Here is a 20,160-nt window from a genome sequence, read left to right as displayed (position 1 = left end):
TGGTAATTACCTTTGTCAAGCCTCGGATCCGCAAATCACTGGAGTGGGAGGGGGGCTCAGCAGTGATGCTTTCTAAAAATCCTTTTTTTTTCTTTATTTCCTGTATGTCGTCCACCCCACCACCCCCAACCCGACACACACTGACTTCGATAGGGCCGAATCGGGAGTAACTGGAGACTTTCGGTTGATGTCGGGATTGTGGACCATTTGAGATCGGCTGTTCTCGGGAAGCTTCGGCGAGAATCGTAAAATCTGACTTGGAGGCTGGACGTCACACGTGCAGCTTCTCTCCAATCTGGTGTTGATTTATCTGGAGAGGCAAACATGGTCTGGTAGAGGATCCTCTCCAGTCTGTTACTCTACCAGTGAGTTATTGTATCAGGTCAGAGCTGCTCTGAAAAGCCTCTGAAGAACCTTCTGGTTCATCTCACAATAATGATGATACTAATGATGATACTTCCATTCTGAGTCATTTGTGCTGGAAAGTAATATTCAGTATTTTCAGAATTTAGTCATTATGTTGAGAAAGAATCTCAGTATTTCAAGATCTCATTATTTGGAGTTAGTTTCTCGTTATAATTACTAATAGGATCTTTATTTTCATCACAGTGGCAGAAATAGGCTTTTACTTTTTGGGTGAAGTGTATGAGTATGGGTTGAATTCAGTTTTGAATTTCCATGAAGTTGCAGTGTGTTGGTAGAGTCAGCGATAGTAAACTCATGCAGTTGAGGGTCTTTTATATTTCCCAGCTCTTTTGTTCCTTTCCAAGGTTTTGATTCTTGGCCTCAGCCACTGTATAACAACCATCTATTATTCAGAAATAATAGACCTCTTAGAAGAACAGGTTGTTGTTCTGACAGTGGAAGACACAAGCAGGTGGTGTGACATATCGGAGGAGGAGCACCACCTGACTGAGTCCAGCGCCTCGAGCTGAATACAGACGGCTCATCTCGGAGTTCAATTCTCGCAAAGCATCCTGCTGGGAAATGTTAGGACGTAGAGTCAGGGCTCGTTGTTTGGAAGAACTGTGGTGCACAGTTGACGACTTCCCACAAGAGCGCAGAGCCTCGTCCTTCAGTAAGCAGCTAATTCAGGGGGTGGGGTGTCTGGTAGAGGACATGAGTGAGTCCAAACATAAAGTGTGTCTCTACAAAACAATAGCTGTGGATATTTTCAGCGGCAAGCACGACATTTTTGTGAAGCATCTGAGTGATGAATGCCTTCACACAATTCTCACTACTTGGTGTTATGAGGAAGTATATATACTGAAAAACACACTTCGTCAGTGACAAACAACACTAAGAGTGATTTGTTTTCCTACAAATGCCTTTTTATTTGTTGCAGGTGTTTCACAGTCACAGGGATCTCATGTCGAATTGTTCCACAGGAATTATAAAAGGTACAAACAGTGAAGACACAAAGACGACATGATTGAGGATCACACATACTGAATAATATGAATGATCGGTTTGATTTGAGTGCATAATGTAGTGGCTCAGGGTGTAAACAGAGATCACAATGTTAACTTCTTCACAGGACAAAACATTTTATTGAATTAGTGTTTTTCCTTTTTCTATCAAAGACGAAAGAACCAGGCATTTTGTTTTTGACAAGTCTGTTTAAGAAGCCTTAACGACTCAAAAGACAGTGTGATGTCTAATATACATGATGTTAAAAACAGAAGCAGGTAAGACTGCTGGTAAAAAATGAACTGACTTTACATAAAATACTTGGATCTAATTCAACAACAGCAAAGATGCTTCCAGTGAAGATGAGCTCAGGCCTTTAGTAGGAACGAGCATCTGCAGTGTGTGACCGTCCTCATGACGTTGGCTGGCGTCTGAGAAGAATCCTGCTAGTGCTGCTGTTACATTAAAACCATGAAAAATAAATCTTACTAAAGATACATTCAGTTTGTTTGTCTGGGATTTCATGAAACAGTTTGTTCTGATTGACAAGTCATCAATTACGAGTCATTATTACTTGTATAAATTATATGTTCGGCTCTGTAACTCCGGGAACTCCTTAATACACGTCTCTTTATTGCAGTTCAAGGAAGAAAACAATGACCTGATTGTGAGATTTTGTCACGCGGGTCTTTAAATTATTGATTCCTTCTGCTGAGAGACACAAATTGTCCTCTTTTCTATTAATGCTGATATTACTACAATGTTAACAGAGTCGTAGGTCTGGAGAGAAGTACTTCAGTTATGTTTCCCGATGTTGACGGGTAAAAACGCTGATATATGAAGTTACTGCTCTGCCTCTTACCTCACAGTTTGAGTACGTACAACACTGACAGTGCTTTCTCACATTCATCTCTGAGAGCAGATTCTTGAAAGCTGACAAAAACGTAAAACTAATGAACACTGCTAAAAGTAATTAACACTGATAGTGGCGTGATTTTTATACGAGGCCTTGTTTCCCCCCTTTACTATCTGAGTCACAGTTATAAGTTTCTAACACTGGAAATTCTTCAACTTCTCCCCCCGTTTAGACGCTTTAACCCTGGAATACATCCAGCATCCAAAGCTGGACTTTCAAACCGCTTCCAATCAGCACAGCAGTGACATTTTTCTGTTGGATGTAAAGTTTCTTTCAATATTTGCGTGTTTCTCACATAGACTGTATAAAAGAAGTGGACGCAGCTCCAAAAAGGTCTGTGAACAGTGAAGCGAATGTTTTCCTGCTATTGGCCAGCAACACAAGTCTGATTGTATGGAACAGAAATGGACCCTACTTCTCACTTTCTTCATAAGTTTATGGTCACAAGCGCTAGTTTCAAGTCTCCTTCAACGAAGCAGGATGCTCACTTTGTATCCTGTGGTCCCATTCAGAGAACAGACGATATGGTAGGAGTGTCCTTCAGGGTGGACTAATCAGACATGGGGTACAGTGCTCCACAGCGTGATGGGTGACATAACAGTGGCAACATCCACCTCTTATATACAGACGATGGTTTCACATGAATAATACTTGGCAAAATTTATAAGCTTGCGTGCGCGGACTGTCAGTAAACTTTCAGTATTTAACCATTTAGCACAACATTTGTTGAAGGAGCTGATCATGAGTGAAGCGGAAGAAGTGCTTTTGATTTGTGCGTTCACTAAAAGACAAGATTTTAGTGAGGTGTTAAAGATTTGGGGAGGATGGTCTTGGTCAATCCGGCCTGCATGGCGTCACAACACACTGTAAACCATGGCACATAAATTTGGTCACATAATTTGAATCCTGCTTTTGTTTCAACCTTCTCTGCCTACATCCAACTTTCCTTCCCATCCGTTCTCAGACCAAGCATCTTTATGCTACATTGCTTCATTTCACATCACAAGATTTTTTTCTTTACACTTTTTAAAGATTTTTTTCTTTTTGGTTATTAATTTCAGCTCACATCTCGTTACATAATTGTGTGTTACTTTTTTAGGCATCCTCTTCCACTTCCTCCTCAAACTCTCCCTCCTCCTCAGCTGTGGCGTCCTGGTACTGCTGGTACTCAGACACCAGGTCGTTCATGTTGCTCTCCGCCTCGGTGAACTCCATCTCGTCCATGCCCTCGCCGGTGTACCAGTGGAGGAAGGCCTTGCGGCGGAACATGGCGGTGAACTGCTCAGAGATGCGTTTGAACAGCTCTTGGATGGCCGTGCTGTTGCCGATGAAGGTGACAGCCATCTTGAGGCCTCGCGGCGGGATGTCGCAGACGGCCGTCTTGACGTTGTTGGGGATCCACTCCACAAAGTAGCTGCTGTTCTTGTTTTGGACGTTCAGCATCTGCTCGTCCACCTCCTTCATGGACATGCGCCCACGGAACACGGCGGCCACCGTCAGGTAGCGTCCGTGGCGAGGGTCGCACGCAGCCATCATGTTTTTGGCGTCAAACACCTGCTGCGTGAGCTCGGGGACCGTGAGGGCGCGGTACTGCTGACTCCCCCGGCTGGTCAGGGGGGCGAAGCCGGGCATGAAGAAGTGCAGACGAGGGAAGGGAACCATGTTGACGGCCAGTTTCCTCAGATCAGCGTTGAGCTGGCCGGGGAAACGCAGGCAGGTGGTCACGCCGCTCATGGTGGCTGAAACCAGGTGGTTGAGGTCGCCGTAGGTGGGGGTTGTGAGTTTGAGAGTGCGGAAGCAGATGTCATAAAGGGCTTCGTTGTCAATGCAGTAAGTCTCATCTGTGTTTTCTACCAGCTGGTGGACTGACAGTGTGGCGTTGTACGGCTCAACCACTGTGTCGGACACCTGAAGACGGGGAGAGCAACATCAACAGGTGTGAACAATATGAGCCTGATGTCCACAGCTGTACTAACTGGTTTTCTTACTGTATATCCTGGGACAATATTTTATGTGTTACCTTAGGAGAGGGCACCACACTGAACGTATTCATGATGCGGTCAGGATACTCCTCCCTGATCTTGCTGATGAGCAGGGTGCCCATGCCCGAGCCGGTTCCTCCACCCAGGGAGTGTGTGAGCTGGAAACCCTGCAGGCACTCGCAGCTCTCGGCCTCTTTTCTCACCACATCCAGGACCGAATCCACCAGCTCTGCCCCCTCCGTGTAGTGACCTTTGGCCCAGTTGTTTCCTGCTCCACTTTGACCTGGGGGATGAAGGCAGAAGTTAGTATCATTTCTTTCCTTCCACCCACTCAACAGCCACAACAAAACTTAAATCTGTGTTAATGGATTAATGTTGAAGTGGAAGAGTAATGAACAAAAGTCAGCACTGAACCGTCGTGAAGCATCCCAGCTCAAAGTCCAAGTCAGTGAGCTTGTTTGTGCCATATAGGACAGGCAGCTGATCTATATTTGTAAAATGGACAGGATGTGACTAAAACGACAAAATAGGGCAGAAAGGACACCCAGAGTCCAAACCCCTGTGGCATCAGGCTTTACAAGCTCCATGGCTGGGTTTTTTAATCCTATCCTGACCTCTGACCTCCTGTGGAAAACACTTACCAAAGACAAAGTTGTCAGGTCTGAAGATTTGCCCAAAGGGTCCAGAGCGGACTGAGTCCATGGTGCCTGGCTCCAGGTCGACTAGGATGGCTCTGGGGACATACTTCCCACCTGCAGCACAGACGAAAAGAACATATCAGCAGCGAGGAAGAGGAAAACTGTGCACCAACGTTGCCTGGGGTTTCTGACAAATGTTTTTCACTTTAACAGACAACTGTCATTCAGTTGCTGGTGGAAATAAAGACATGAAGCACGAGTGCTCCGGTGTGTTCTCAGATCAGCAGTGTGACGGCTGCTGTGAGGACGTGCTGCCCCATGTGGCCACTAGATGGAGTCGAACACCAGAAAACTACAGGAAGCGGCGGTCTCGTCCTCTCTGACGGTGTGTGAAGATGCATTCTGGCAAACATTTAGCAGCTTTATTGAATCTTTTCAGGTCATTTAATAAGCTTCTTCTGTGGAGGTTATTTGAATAACTTTCAGTAATATTGCCTTTCCGCCAACTGTTGTTTAGCTGCTGAGTAAATCTGCCACAGGCTTCATATACCTGTCTGACTGTCGTGTTATATTAGTTCATTAAAGCCACTGCAGTCATCAGCACATGTAAAATGCCCCTCTGTTATATTATTAGGACATTTTACTGTATGAAGAGCAATAAAATTGACCTTGAATATTGTTTTTCTGTAAGTATTTTCGTGTCAGTGGCTCCTGAAGGCCGTCATGAGTCTCATCATGTGAACAGATGAAGACATTCATAAAATTCATTCATAATTTAAAGCCAGTTTGCAACGACTGGTTAGTTGTCAGCTATTAATCGAATTGCTAACTATTACTTGGTTTGAGTCATTTTTTTCATCAAGTAAAAATCTTAAATGTGACTATTTTCTTGTTTCTTCTCGGCTCCATGACATTAAACTGAATATATTTAGGCTGAAGATGTCGTTTTCTGACACTATCACTGTCAGTTATTATGGTTTTGTATTTATCATTAGTTCATTTTTATGTAGTTTTAACTTATTGCGGCTTTGCTAGGTTTGTTTGGCTTTTTTGAAAAAAGCTTAGTGTTAGTTTAGTTTTTATAATATGTGGTCTTTTTCAGGGGCGAGATCCAAAAGGTCAGTAGAAGTATTGTGTAATTCTAAGATGAAAATAAAGGATATTTTCTCTATAACTGTAGTTCATTTTAGTTGTTTTTTTTAACCACAATACAGTTTCAGATAGTCACTGGTTTACGCTGACCGTAATGACCTCGACCTCAGCATATGTCCGGATGTCTTACCAGTGGCCTCGTTGTAATACACACTGATCCTGTCCAGCTGCAAGTCGCTGTCTCCATGGTAGGTTCCTGTTGGGTCGATGCCGTGCTCGTCGCTGATCACCTCCCAGAACTAAACACACAAACACGTCATCAGCAAAGAAACCATGTTGATCTTAATGATCACTTAATGATCGTCTCCTCGCTTCGTATTACACTAAAAAACAATCTTTCACTGCGCTTGAAACCTGAGGGATCAATTTGCAGCTCTAATTATGACAAAATGCAGTGTTTTCAGTGGAGTCATTCAGTCTCAGCTCGGGGAACATGACTCGGAGAGAGGCGTCCTTGTTCACTGATCAAGGCCTTAAGTGCAAGTCAGTTTAGTCAGGGGAAAGAGGAGAGACGTTTACAACCGCTCCTCTGTCCTCTTTGGTTCACGCCAACATCTGATTACCTTTTGTGGTCACAAGATCACCTAAAAACAGCAACATGCTCTGAGAGAGTGCTGCACTTCATGGACACGCAGTCAGTGAATCATTTGCTGCTCGTGTGTTCAAATGCACGAACATGCAGCGTCCTGCCACAACTCCAGTTGTTTTAAATATGTTTAAATATGAGGTGACTGTAGCTTTGATCAAGCTCACAGCTAAAATGAGAGCAAAAGCAGCTCAGAAACAACTCTCTGGACATGAATCATGGATGTTTTATGTATGAAAGGGCAAATCAAAAGCGTGACACCAGGACAAGACAACAACAGGAGGAAGCACTGGGGGCAGAATGAAAAACAGGAATAATTATGTCACAAAAGAAGCGAAGAAGTGCGTCGGGCAAAGATTAACTATTACTTTCATCATGGATTCCTCTGCCAATTCATCATCTGGTAAACAAATGTGTGCAAATAGGGGAAAAGTTGTTGAAGGAGCTCATCACATGGGTGCGATGCTATCGGTAAACACCGTCAATGACAGAAGGAGCAACGCCTGCACACTCGCTCAATGCCAGAGAGGTTTAATAATAATAATGTTTGGATCCTATTTGGATCTTTGTTTCGTCAACATGCATGAAAAATGAATAAAAATTGGCTGAAATGCCCTTTACAGTCTTCCAAAGCCAATGTGACCTGTTCTTCAGACCTACAAACAATCCAGAACCCCAAAATATATTCAGTTTACCTTATGCAAACTAAAAAAACCAATAAATATCAACATTTTAGAGGTTGGAAACAGCTTCTAAAAGTTTTAAAAGTTGCTTAGTGCTGAGCTTCCTGAGTAATTACGCTGCAGAAAAAAACATTTAAAACAGCACATTCATCCGAAAGTCAGTTATATTTATACATTTGGCATTTCAAAAATCTCTGACGGGTTAAGCTCAGCAATCATGTAACATGATGTCAGTGACGTCCACACGTGTCATTATCTGCCCAGCCAGCTGGTCCGCACAGTTTTTATAGCAAAGGAACAAAAATAGAGGAAGAAGTGAGCCCAGCTCTCTCTGGATGGAGCCCTCACTGTAATGGCCACTTAAGTTTCAACTTGCTGCTTCATGTGGGCAGAAAGGCCTCAAAACCAGCATCAGAAAGTCAAACGAACTCGTATAGTTTCTTAATTAAAGGTCACAAGATGTTCTTATCTCCGGCACAGATCCTTTATGTAGCTTTATAACGGCGCCTCTGCAGCTTAAAGAACTGAGCCTGCTTTTTCCATTGGCGGTGCGAGGGTCAGTCCGAGCAGAGCTTTCTCAGAGGACTCAGTCGGCCTCGTCGCTACGAGCTGAGACATTAACGCCAAACTCAGTTAAGACACGAGCACAGACTGTCACACCGGCTCAGTCAACTGACCCTAATCTGTGCCGCAGACTGTGTGTGAGTGTGTTTAAGTGAAGAGAGGGGGGAGATAAGCAGACGGAGGCTGGCACGTCCATGTGGCTGTAAACAGTGTGTGTGTGTGTGTGTGTGTGTGTGTGAGAGAGACTAGTGGGCAAGAAAATCTAAGTTGTTAATCTTTACTACTGTCACCCCCCCATCTTTGGCTGTCCCTCAATTCACCTCCCCCCCCATGATCACCATGGAAACAAGCTGATAAATTTAGTAAAGCAGTTTTGGAGAAAAACATGTTGACCCAGCACGAGGTTAAGAGCTATAAGAGCACTGAATGTTAACATGTTTCATCAGATGAATCACTCACATTTACACAAGATGTGTAGTTTTGATGTTCAATGGATTCAACAAGACTTTATTTGTATTAATTCATGAAATATTTTAACAATAGCAAAAGGTGAAAGTCAGCAAAAAGTGCTAAAGCCCGTCTGTGATAGTCTCATGCGTCACTGCGTCGCATCCATAAGACGATATCCGGCAAAATATCAGACCTGAGCAGATTTTGGCTGCAACTCGATTGGGTAAGTGAGTGAGTTCAGCCAGTTAATCCATTGTGAAATGAGGATGACCTCAGCCTCCATTAATCCTCTGTAAATACTCTTGTCTTCACTCATCAGGGCCATTGAGTTGTGGAGTCGGTCACCCCATATGTTGCTGCCACGCCTCTCGTTGTCCTGCCAAGAACTCCGGGGAGAGTCTGCTGGACGAGTGTGCAAAGGGCCAAACGTATATGTAGATTAAAATGAGGCCCCACATCCCTTCAGATTCCTCATGGACAACAGGACACGGACCATTTAGAGGGTGAAATGAATAAAGACGGCATCTAGGTCGTCTGCACATGAAGAAATGGCACCTTTGGTACTTGATAACTGATTTAAACCTGCAGCGCCACGTTTGTCTCCCCCTTTTGGCAGAGGGAGGAATTACACAAACACTGTTGACCTGCTTGTGACACCGACTTCACGGGTTTTGTTGATTTATTATAAGTTTCTTTTATATCTGGAGCATCAGAAACTTTTCTTCAATGCCTCTCAGGTTTGTCCGCCATATTCCTTATTGCTGTAGCCTCCTCTGTTGCTATGGTTACTCCCCTCTTTAGCTCTGGGAGACCAACCATTGCTGGTTCACGTGAAACGCAGTCCAGGAATGTCAGTACGGACCGAAAAACACTGGTATACTGCAAAAAGCAGATATTTATCTGGTGGTGATAAGCTTCATCAGCAAGAGATCGACTGCTTGAACGTAATGGACGTCCATTTATACGTAAAAGTCACAGACTCCAGCTTTACAGGATAACCGCTGTGTTATTAAACCTGGGCCGTGCTTTTACATATTTTGGGTTCAACATGACTGGTAGGTACAAAAGGTTTTGGAATTGGTCTGGAACATCACTTCAGCCAGTGGCCACAACGAGCTGCGATGGCTGTCGTGTAACTCTGCCGGTCAAAGTACATCCACTAAAAGTGTTTTTGCCACTGACAGGCTCCGATTGTTGTTCTAAGTGTCTGACAACATTATGGAGAGGATCTGTATAGCAGTAGACCTGTAAGATCCCTTTTTCCCCCAAAAAATGGTCCTTATAGCGGCTCTCTTCAAAGCCACCAGACTCCACTGACAAAAACAGTCATTTTACTCCGCAGAACATGCGAGTTGCTGGTTTACCGCTGCCTCAATAGATTCACCTGTTTGTGTTGCTGTGTGATTTGGGTGTTTTAAAGAGTTGGTTTGGATCTGAACTAAAGCATTAAAACATCAAAGTAATAGCAACAAGACAACCAACTCCCATGTTCTGCAAGGTAAAATGACAGTTTCTGCCAATGGAGTCTGGTGGCTTTGCAGCACGTGATATTAAAGGTTGATTCTGGTTAAACGAAAAGGATCTCACAGGTCTCTCTCTGTAGGGATCCTTTCTGTAATGCTGTCAGACACTTAAAATAACTTTCTAAGCATTTCAGTGGCAAAAACAAGCACATTTAGTGGCCCAGGTTTAAAAACACCAGAGTTTTCTTGTAACACAACAAGTAGTTATTCCACTTTGTGTCCAGCCAAGATACTGTTTGGTTGTAGGGCTGCAAGTAATAATTATTATTAATTCATTAAACTCATTAATTCATCACAATTATAAAAACAGTGATGTCTTGATATTGTCTGTTTTGCTCAGCCAACAGCTCATATATGACAAAAACTAACATCAAATATTTACATCTTCAAGACTGAAACAAGCAAAGATTTTGGCATTTTTGTGAAAAGATTAACAGAAACAATCACCATTTACCAAAACAGCTTCTGATTAATGTTCTTTTGATTGGCTAATTTAATTAATTGACTGATCATTGCCGCTTTGTGGGAACTGAAGAGTAGAAAAACCACATGACATTTAAAGCACTGCAGGAAAACTGCTGATGAAATAGATAAAACAGAGGACACTTATTTTGCAGATGATCACCGTACGAGTAAACAAGGTTTTCAGGGTGTCTTTGTGGTTTGGGGGCCCGGGGCGTGTGCATGTGATACACTGACTGGAAAAAGCAGCCATTTAAATGACCTCATCTGTGCTCTCACAACCAGACACTGGGCCACTTGTTATCTTTTCCCCCTTCACCCCCCTCCGGCTGCGTTCCTCTCCTCTGCCTCAGCAAATTTCTCCTTTCTCTTCACCCTCTTCTCTTGTCTTGTCGCCCCCCCCCTCTCTCTTTCTTTCTTTTCTCAGTGACAAAGCGTCTGACTCACCAGGCGGCCAGGCCAGCAGCTGGTCCTGCGTGTCGGCTCAAGTCTGGCCTGCGCCGTTAATCATGGATCAATGACCCTGAGTCACTGTTTTGTCAACAGCTCAAAATGTGTGAAATATTACTGTAGTCATATGCACCGACACTGCGGGAACACGACTGTTAAACTATCCCAGAAAACACAAACAGTTAATACATAAAGTGGTTTCATGAGACCTTGTAGGTTTGTGGTACTTTCATGACCCATTGACACTAAGATGCTTCCACAGTGATTTATTGTTTCTGCCTGACACTTTGGATCAATATTATGGTACTTACAGTGTTTTATCATCCACGTTTTCCATAGGATCAGGTCAGATTTTCTACTTATTCTTTATTTTCAAAGCGAGTCGAATGTTATTTTATAGTTTAACTGATGCGTTTGTGGAGTAGCCTTAAAACATTTGTTATGGAAGAACAAAATGTGTACATTTCCTTTAGATAAAGGGAGCTTACACTGAAAACAGAAGAATTTAGAGCGATGAGGCAAGAAAAAACTCCAACTTTATACCCGCAATGTATTTTAAGTGTATACAGACTCTCATTGTTAACTCTGACCGTGATGAACTATGCCGTGGGCCATTTGATAAAACTCAAACTTATATGAAACTCCAAAAAAACTAGTAAGTAGCAAAGTAGAGGCATCACAAACTGGTGAAAGGTGATTAGATTAAATGGCTTTAGACTGCTCCTTTGCAGCTGAACAGAATGGTGCAATAGTTTCTGGTCCTTATATACAATAAAAAAACTATTTTATTTTAGCACTTTTTATCTTTGCAATCACATTTAATTATTTTCTGAGACTTGAAAAACACACAACAAAGGACAGGCCTCTTAGAAAAGTTTTCAGGGATGAAAAGCTTAAAATATATATATTTTTAAAAAACTGGAATAAACTGAGAATTAGTAACAAATAGGAGTTTTAATTTTCTCTCACTGCTGCTTCTTACCTTTGCACCAATCTGGTTCCCGCACTGGCCGGCCTGGATGTGCACGATTTCCCTCATGATGGATGGTGGTTGGAGTTGGAAAGTGAAGAGTGGAGGAGAGAAGAGAAGCGCTGCTGTTCACTGACTGACTGACTGACTGACGCTCACAGACAGGCGGACAGACGGACCGCTCACTCCGCTCAGGGCCCGGCAGGCCGTCACACCGTTCACGCCTCTGATTGGCTGCTGCCGCTGCTGCCCCGGCGCTGATTGGCTGAAAGCGAAGATTCTTTTTTTTCTAAAGGGGTTTCCTTATCTCAAAGGCACGGACCGGAAGAGGAGAGGGAGTGCCGGGTTTGTCATCAGTGCCCCGTTGGAGGCCCATAAACCTACAAAGGAAAGAGTAGAGTACAGTAAAGTAGAGTAGAGTTGAGTAGAGTAGAGTAGAGTAGAGTAGAGTAGAGTAGAGTAGAGTAGAGTAGGAACATGTATCTGTAACATAGAATAATAGGACACAAATTGGGATAAAATAAATAGAATACAATAAATAGAATTGGCAGATTATATTAAATTGTATTGAACTTTATACAGAGGAGATTAAAGGAGCGTATCTCTAACATACAATAATAGGACTCAAACTGGAATATAATAGAATAGAATATATAAGTTATAAAGTTATTTATTAGCATTAACCCTGATTCTTTTTTCTTTTTTTTTAAGTAAAACGTAACTTAGTTTTCTTTAAGAAAGACACTATTTTGGAGGTATTAGTGAATGTACTGGTGCAGCAATAAAACTTTTTAAAACCCTTCGAACATTAATATGCAGCTCATCATCTTTGTAACGTACCTGTTGTTTCCACGTCACGACTTCAAAGCTCTTGAACGCACCGGCGTCTGAAGAACCGCCTTCCCGGCACGAGAAGGGGGACTTTCCGATGAGACCCTGAACGCAGCATCCTCCTGCTGCAGTTCCCCACCACGCCGCTGGGTGGCGCCCGCACACAGTCTGTCCGATGGGACGCACCATAGAAACAGCAGAGCTGCAGCCCATCAGCTGATCACCTAACGGGAAGAACCGTCACCTGCGATAAAACTACATCAATTTTAACCGGGACGGAGCGCCGCTTTCTCCCTCCTCCACCCAAACAACGTCTGTTAATTTACGGTGAGTGTGTGACATTTTTACGCCTCTACCCACGCGTGTAAACACAGGCGCGTGAGCCACTTAAATACAAACAGATAACCGCTAACAATTTACACAGATTAACGGTAAACACATTTTTTTTTAAAAGCGTGTTCTTCCTGAATTAGTGGCTCTAATGTGCGGGGTTTTCTGTTATTTCTGCGGTTTTTCTTTGCGGATTTTACTGCGCAGCATCTGTGTATTTTAGGTGTTAGCCGTGCTGCTGTGCTGTCTGGTCCCCTCCCTCCTGCCTCCACTCACAGGAGTCACAATTATCAGGCTTTACTTTTATAAATAAGATGAATTAATGGTGTGTTTGTTGTTGAAGTGATGCCACCAAACAACTCCTTCGTTAAACCAAGTGTTTACTTTAATATTCTTTATGTGTCCACTACTGTTTCCAGTGAAGGAGGATCAGCAGACATGTTCTACACCTGTGGTCCCAACGAGGCTATGGTGGTGTCAGGTAATCCAGGCCTGTATGATGGCTACGTCAACTGTTTTTCCTCTTTAAGAAACATACAGCACCACAATCAAGTTTATATAAGTATATGGAATTGTTGCTTTTCATTAATTTCCACCCATTTGAGGGATTTGTTGTTCCAAAGTGGACAGAATATAAGAAATGTGCAAATATATGTAGCTGCATTTAAAAGTTGCAGTACACTCTAGGTCGATACTAAATATATATATATATATTTTTAAAATATATATATATTTTAAATACAATTTTTGTTTTTGCAAAGCAGAAAGAAAAAGAAACACACAAAACAATGGAAGAAGAAAAATATATAAAATATCTAACAGATTACTGTACCGGCTGCTTGTCTAGCTTTTGATTGAATATTTAATTCTGTGTTGAAATATTCTGCAGAAAGACAGAAAAAAATGAAATAAAAAAACATTAGTCATGTCTCTGATTCGCAGCTCTGCTCTGTTCTTCTTCTCTCCCAGGATTTTGTCGCTCTCCTCCACTGATGATAGCGGGAGGCCGAGTGTTCGTCATCCCGTGCATTCAGCAGATACAAAGGTCGGTGAAGGATTTCTATCTCCTGCTGTCTACCGTTCTCTACTGATTTTAGCAAAATGCTTCAAGGATGAGTCAAACCAATGCCCATCTTCATCTCTTCCTCTTCCTCACAAAATAAAAGTGATTAGTAACATCTGTATTTAGAATAGAGTGTATCACCATTTGCACAAGTAAGAACAAGTACATTGCCATTGTTTGTGCATCAGATTTGTTTGTTTTAAAAAAAAAAAAAAAAAGGAAGCTACATACAAATATACATATTAGAATAAAATAGAATAAATATAACCATAAATACTAACCAGGTATAACCAAGCTTACCTGGTTATCAACAACCATCACAAGACCAGTTAGATTTCCATCAGTTAAACGCATGTAGCCTGCAGGCAGTGCATGCTGCTCCTCCCACATTAAAGCTGGCTGGGCAGTTTATTTTTGGTGTCATTGGCCAAAATTCAAGTGTTCTGAGAGAAAACTAGACATCTGCACCACCGCTTGGCTGCATCTTCAGGCTTTAGAAAGTCTAGCCCGTGGCGAGAGACTTTGGCCACTGGCTGTTCTACAAAGTTGCCAACTTCATTTTCCAGTCATGTCTAAATGTGTTGTAGTGGTTCGTTAGGTTGTGTCATGGGTGTAACGTTATTCTAACTCGTCCTATAACACATCCATATGTTGTGTCTGTGAATGTACCGTGACGACAGGCGATGAGCGGCCATGTTGAATGCTGCTAATGGTTTAGATTCTGACAATAACGTTAGCCAAAGGCTCCCAGCTGCAGCCAATTCAAGCTATGTTTATGTAACGTTATATTATTATTAATATATGTCAGTACGTTATTATTATTATTATTAGTTGAAGCCGCTAACGCTAACTGTCTATGCTTGTCTGGTGGGAGGGGCTGAGGGGAGAGAGGGGAGAGCTGCAGATGGAGAGCCTCTTTTCTTTTTCTAGGGAACTACCTCCCCCAGTTTTAGATTCACCATAAGGCCCCAGACCTAATGTTTGCAACTCAATACGAGTGCAAAGCGGAAATTACTGCACTTCACTGTGTACATCAGAGCATTAATCGGTCAATAATCATCTTCCCCTCTGTGTGTCTTACCCCGACTCTCTCCAGAATTTCCCTGAACACTCTGACTCTGAATGTGAAGAGCGATAAAGTCTACACCCGCCACGGGGTGCCCATCTCTGTGACCGGGATAGCCCAGGTCAGTGTACGTCAGTGCAGAGGAAACACTGGCTGCTCCACTAGTGAAGCAGCAGGAGGGTTTTCTCAGGTGTAGACTAATGTCACAAGAGGGAAAACAGTTTAATATAGATGTAGCTGCAAGGTTTCTATTCTTCCACACCTCTGAGTGTGTGACAATTACCAACATTATGTCAGCAGACTCTGACATAATGTAGAAATAAATACATGTCCTATTTCTGTCTTCCACATATTCCTGCATTATTGTAGTGAATCAAGCAGCCAGTTGTAGACTCTATCTAAACGTCCTGCATGTAGAAGCATGTCATCTTTCTAGTTTTTTAATATTTGTCATGCATCGCTTTACATTCAAAACCAGCTGATGTTTTTCTGGCCTCTTGTTGAATGAACGAGTTGCTGTTTCCTGCAGATGAAGATCCAGGGTCAGAATAAACAGATGCTGGCTGCAGCCTGCCAGATGTTCATGGGGAAGTCAGAGGCCGAGATCGCCCAGATCGCCTTGGAGACGCTGGAGGGACACCAGCGGGCCATCATCGCCCACCTGACTGTTGAGGTGAGGATCTGATGCTTGTTTGTTTCAGTGTTGGGTTTATTGGCGTCTCCATGCTGCCCGTCTTGTTTGTGACAGATTTATTCCATTACAGATATTTAACTGTTGTTGGATTAATCCAGTGAGGATTTACACACCTGCCAATTTCCACATGCGCCTCCGTGTTTTTAATCCTTCTCCCTCTGTGCTCCCGTTTGGTCATTTCTCCCATTAATATCCCGATTTCAGAATGACACAAATCAAATAGGGGATTCTCAGTTTCTGTGTGGGACTAACACACACTAAGGAGCCACGGCTGCCTCAAACACAGATATTAATAGCAGGTCTGAACATTAAAAACATATTTAGCTTGTACTGTTTTGATTCATGACCTTTAGAGTACAAAGCCCCAGTACATCTTCCCCTTACAGGAGATCTACAAGGACCGAAAGAAGTTCTCGGAGCAGGTTTTTAAGGTGGCGTCCTCTGACTTGGTCAACATGGGCATAAGCGTGGTCAGCTACACGCTCAAAGATGTTCATGACGACCAGGTACACCTTCAAACAAACATTTTTCAATTAGTCAAAAATTAGAAGTGGAACATTTTATAATTTTCTAAAACCTGCATGATTTGATGTGTATTTAGTGGATTCAAGGGAGCCCTGAAATTATTTTGCACAGATCGATGACCATCTTAACTCCTAATTCAAGAAAAATGACAAATAATCACACAGGCCCACAAGGTGCACACGTCTCACCTCTATATTTTTATTTCTCTGCTGACAGCAGAGAGCAGCCAGGGCTACATCACGATAGCACGAGAATCAAAGGGATTTTCTGTATCTTGGATGAAATCTGTCCTGTCTGAAGAATCCACATCTGACTTGTCCGTCTCTCTCTGGTGCGCAGGATTATCTGCACTCACTGGGGAAGGCTCGAACAGCCCAGGTTCAGAAAGACGCTCGCATTGGAGAGGCCAAGAACAAGAGAGATGCTGTGATCAGGGTGAGATACATCACGTTGTCTCCACCCTCTGGGATACTGGGATTCTTATGAACGTGCTGAACGTCTCAGCATCGGGTAGCAACGGGGTCTTTTCTTTCTTTTTGTCTTTTCTTTTGAGAAGCACTAAGACTAATAGTGTCTGCGGTCGTCTCCATTCTTCTCTCTCTCTCTCTCTCTCTCTGTCTCTCTGCAGGAGGCCCACGCGATGCAGGAGAAGGTCTCGGCTCAGTACAAGAACGAGATCGACATGGCGAAGGCCCAGAGGGACTATGAGCTGAAGAAGGCAGCCTACGACATCGAGGTCAACACTAAGAAGGCTGAGTCAGAGATGGCGTACCAGCTGCAGGTACATGAGAGTGAACAACAGCTGGGTAATGAGTCAAGTTTGAGCACAAGTAACCTGCACAGTTACCGATTTAATTGGTCACCCTCATCTACAGGATACTTAGCAGTTTGGAAAATGCTTAATTTGAACCATTATATTTTGAAAGTTGGGAAAATGCTTGAATTCAAATATAGAAATATAAAAATACTTTATTTTCAACATAATCTTGATTTTCATCTGCACAGTTACTTGTATGAACCAAAACCCTCTTAATATTTGAAATGAAACAATCCTGTCATCATATTTGTTTCTTTGCTCCTGGCGTTTCACACCAGATAATAATCCCGATTAAAACATCCAATCAAAGTGAATATGAACAGCTGGTGAAACAAATAAAGGAATTGCATTTATAAAAACAATTTGGTGATAAAGGCTTTGAGAGGCTGGAAGTTTTTGGTTTAGGTACCTTGAAAGTGCTTGAATTTTACTTTTTAAAAACTTTATGAACCTCCTATCCAGGTGTAACTGGAGAGGGAGTGATTGGACATTTACTGACTGGATCTAATGTTTTTAATACTGACAGATGAATTATTACATGTATGTACTGTGTCTTCATCTGTCAGGTAGCAAAGACGAAGCAACGCATTGAGGAGGAGAAGATGCAGGTCCAGGTGGTTGAGCGGACTCAGCAAATCATGCTGCAGGAGCAGGAGATCACCCGCAGGGAGAAAGAGCTGGAGGCCAAGGTGAAGAAACCAGCGGAGGCTGAGCGGTACCGCCTGGAGAAACTGGCTGAGGCTCAGCGGTGAGTCGTGTTAAAGCAACAGGCTGGTGCTGTGTTCGTGTTAGTGCCAGGGTTAAAGGCCCCTGTTTGCAGTTTCTCTGCTGATGAGCTGATCTTTATGAAGAATTGCAGAAACTTTTTAGTTTGATCAATTGTCATTTCTATTTTTGCTTTTTATATTAGTTAGTAGGCAGGTTTTGTTCAGCTACCATCCACAGATAGTTAATGTAATTAATGATATGGCAATAAAAATTAAAACGGGCAACTCTTTACAGCCAAAACAAACATATCACAGTGAAATAAATCTAATACTATATGCCTTTTTTTAGAAAAGTAAAATCCACGTGGCGTGTTCTTATCCTGAGCACCATGCTAGTCTTTCAGACCACAGCTGTGGTCAGAGTGGTGATATGATATCATGTTGTAGTCTGCTCTCTGTCTGATTCAGCATTTCTCCCTCTCCAGTCTTAAACTGATCATGGAGGCAGAGGCCGAAGCCGAGTCCATCAGGGTGAGTCACAGATCACTTCAGCAGAATCTCACCTCAGCCGTCTTCAGTCCGTTAAGTGAGCCCGTCCTCTTGTCTCCCTCAGATGAAAGGTGAGGCTGAGGCGTTTGCAGTGGAGGCCAAAGGTCGCGCTGAGGCAGAGCAGATGGCAAAGAAAGCAGAGGCCTTCCAGCAGTACAAGGATGGAGCCATGGTGGACATGCTGCTGGAGAAACTGCCTCTGGTGAGAGACGACATGCTGCACAGGCCATTTATACTTTACCTACAGTCCACTGGTATTTTATGTGCCACTGGTGTGAGTTAAGTTCATGCTTGACCTGTTCAGTGCCCCTGATACAAAGACAAGATAAAAACATGTTAAGGAGATAGTTTGTATCAGAAAACAAAGGTGTCGCCCCACTCCCTAGTTTATTTGGTCTTTATTGGGTCATTTTTATTTCAGTATTTTCTGATTATAGCAGTTCTGGTCCTTCGTATGTTTCATCTTCCTCTGAAGAAGTTTGTAAAGGTTTGATGGAGGTTTTAACAGTTGTGAATATCTGTCTTCGACCAGATGGCAGAAGAGATCAGCAAGCCTCTGTGTGAGGCCAACAAGGTGACCATGGTGTCCAGTGGAGCCGGGGACGTGGGCGCAGCCAAGCTGTCAGGAGAGGTGCTGGACATCATGACCCGCCTTCCTGATGCCGTGGAGAAACTGACCGGAGTCCGCATCTCCCAGGTAACACGTTCACTTTGTTACTATTTAACTGGACGGACTGTCTGCTGATACGTGTCAAAGGCCTCAGAGAGGACTCAAGAAATCTGCTTCTTTCACCGATTATTCATTCATTTATTTATTTATGTATTTATTTAGGCAATAGGAGGCAGCAAAACTAAAACATGCTGACACACCCTGACCTTTTTATCATGTTATTGAGTTCATATGAATAACTCACAATCCACATGGAGTTTTTGACGTCCACACGCTTCCATTTTACTAATCAATCCAGACCGTCCTGTTTTTTTTTTGTTTTTTTTTTTACCCTCAAGTCTGTTTTTGTTGCCTTTAGTGCACAGCTGATGTTGGTCTTCCCATGGAGCTGATCTGAAAACTATTGATTGTTCGGTAAATTTCTGGTGAAGTTTGTCAGCCGTTAGCTGAGGACGTAGTCTGTGTGAACTGGATGTGCCGCTCTCATCTCCTACAGAATACAATACAGTAGATCTTTATTGTCCACCAGAAATGGGGTTAATCAGAGCAGTGAGACTGAACCAGACCAGAATTAGGTTGTAACCATTTATGTGTATAAAAAAAGATTGAAGAAAAACCTCTCTCTCTCTCTCCCTCCCTCCCTCCATTCTGCAGGTGACCTCTCGTACAGGCTGAGGGGAGTCAACCAGTCTGGTTTCCAGGCAGACCCACTCTCCCACTGACTTATCAGCTGCCTGGACTCTTTGCACGAGTCTGCTAACACTAACAGCCTCTTCCCTCCACTCCCATTGCTGTCTTATATCATCTGTACAGCTGTTTCCCCGTGTTGCTCTGTCGACATGTCTGTGTGTTGTGAAAATGGCCCTTTCTTTTTTCTTGTTTGTTTTTTGGTCACTGAGTCCCAGCTCCACCTGGGCTAAACTGATGTTGTCCCCTGGCTACAGTTACACTTGTTACTTCAAGTTATTTGCTATTCCATAGTCCACTGTTAGTTTACATTAACTTACATTTAGCATTAACACAAAGCATTCAAATTATAATTCAGCAATACAACACACATATTTTCTTTTCATAATGTGGGCCTTTGACTTGAATCGCATTGGGCTGACCAGAGGGGTTTAC

At 42.9% G+C, this 20,160-nt stretch overlaps 2 protein-coding genes across 2 annotated transcripts; one reads left to right on the top strand and one right to left on the bottom strand.

The window, feature by feature from the left end:
- Positions 1 to 3,074: 3,074 nt before the first annotated feature.
- On the bottom strand, positions 3,075 to 11,945 carry LOC139215243 (tubulin beta chain-like). The gene is made up of 5 exons (XM_070846150.1): positions 11,799 to 11,945; positions 6,229 to 6,337; positions 4,950 to 5,060; positions 4,347 to 4,591; positions 3,075 to 4,234 (listed from the first exon to the last, which is right to left on the bottom strand). The coding sequence occupies exons 1-5, from the start codon at positions 11,853 to 11,855 to the stop codon at positions 3,422 to 3,424; spliced, it is 1,335 nt and encodes a 444-aa protein (XP_070702251.1). The 5' UTR covers positions 11,856 to 11,945; the 3' UTR covers positions 3,075 to 3,421.
- Positions 11,946 to 13,371: 1,426 nt separating this feature from the next.
- Positions 13,372 to 19,852, top strand: flot1a (flotillin 1a). Its single transcript, XM_070846434.1, has 12 exons — positions 13,372 to 13,428; positions 13,917 to 13,992; positions 15,107 to 15,197; positions 15,606 to 15,749; positions 16,157 to 16,276; positions 16,635 to 16,730; positions 16,924 to 17,076; positions 17,679 to 17,860; positions 18,305 to 18,350; positions 18,433 to 18,570; positions 18,901 to 19,065; positions 19,693 to 19,852. The coding sequence occupies exons 1-12, from the start codon at positions 13,386 to 13,388 to the stop codon at positions 19,711 to 19,713; spliced, it is 1,275 nt and encodes a 424-aa protein (XP_070702535.1). The 5' UTR covers positions 13,372 to 13,385; the 3' UTR covers positions 19,714 to 19,852.
- The last annotated feature ends 308 nt before the right edge of the window (positions 19,853 to 20,160 follow it).

This window comes from Pempheris klunzingeri, chromosome 16 (genome assembly GCF_042242105.1).
Source record: "Pempheris klunzingeri isolate RE-2024b chromosome 16, fPemKlu1.hap1, whole genome shotgun sequence".
Lineage (NCBI taxonomy): Eukaryota > Metazoa > Chordata > Actinopteri > Acropomatiformes > Pempheridae > Pempheris > Pempheris klunzingeri.
This window is presented reverse-complemented; position numbering and strand designations above follow the sequence as displayed.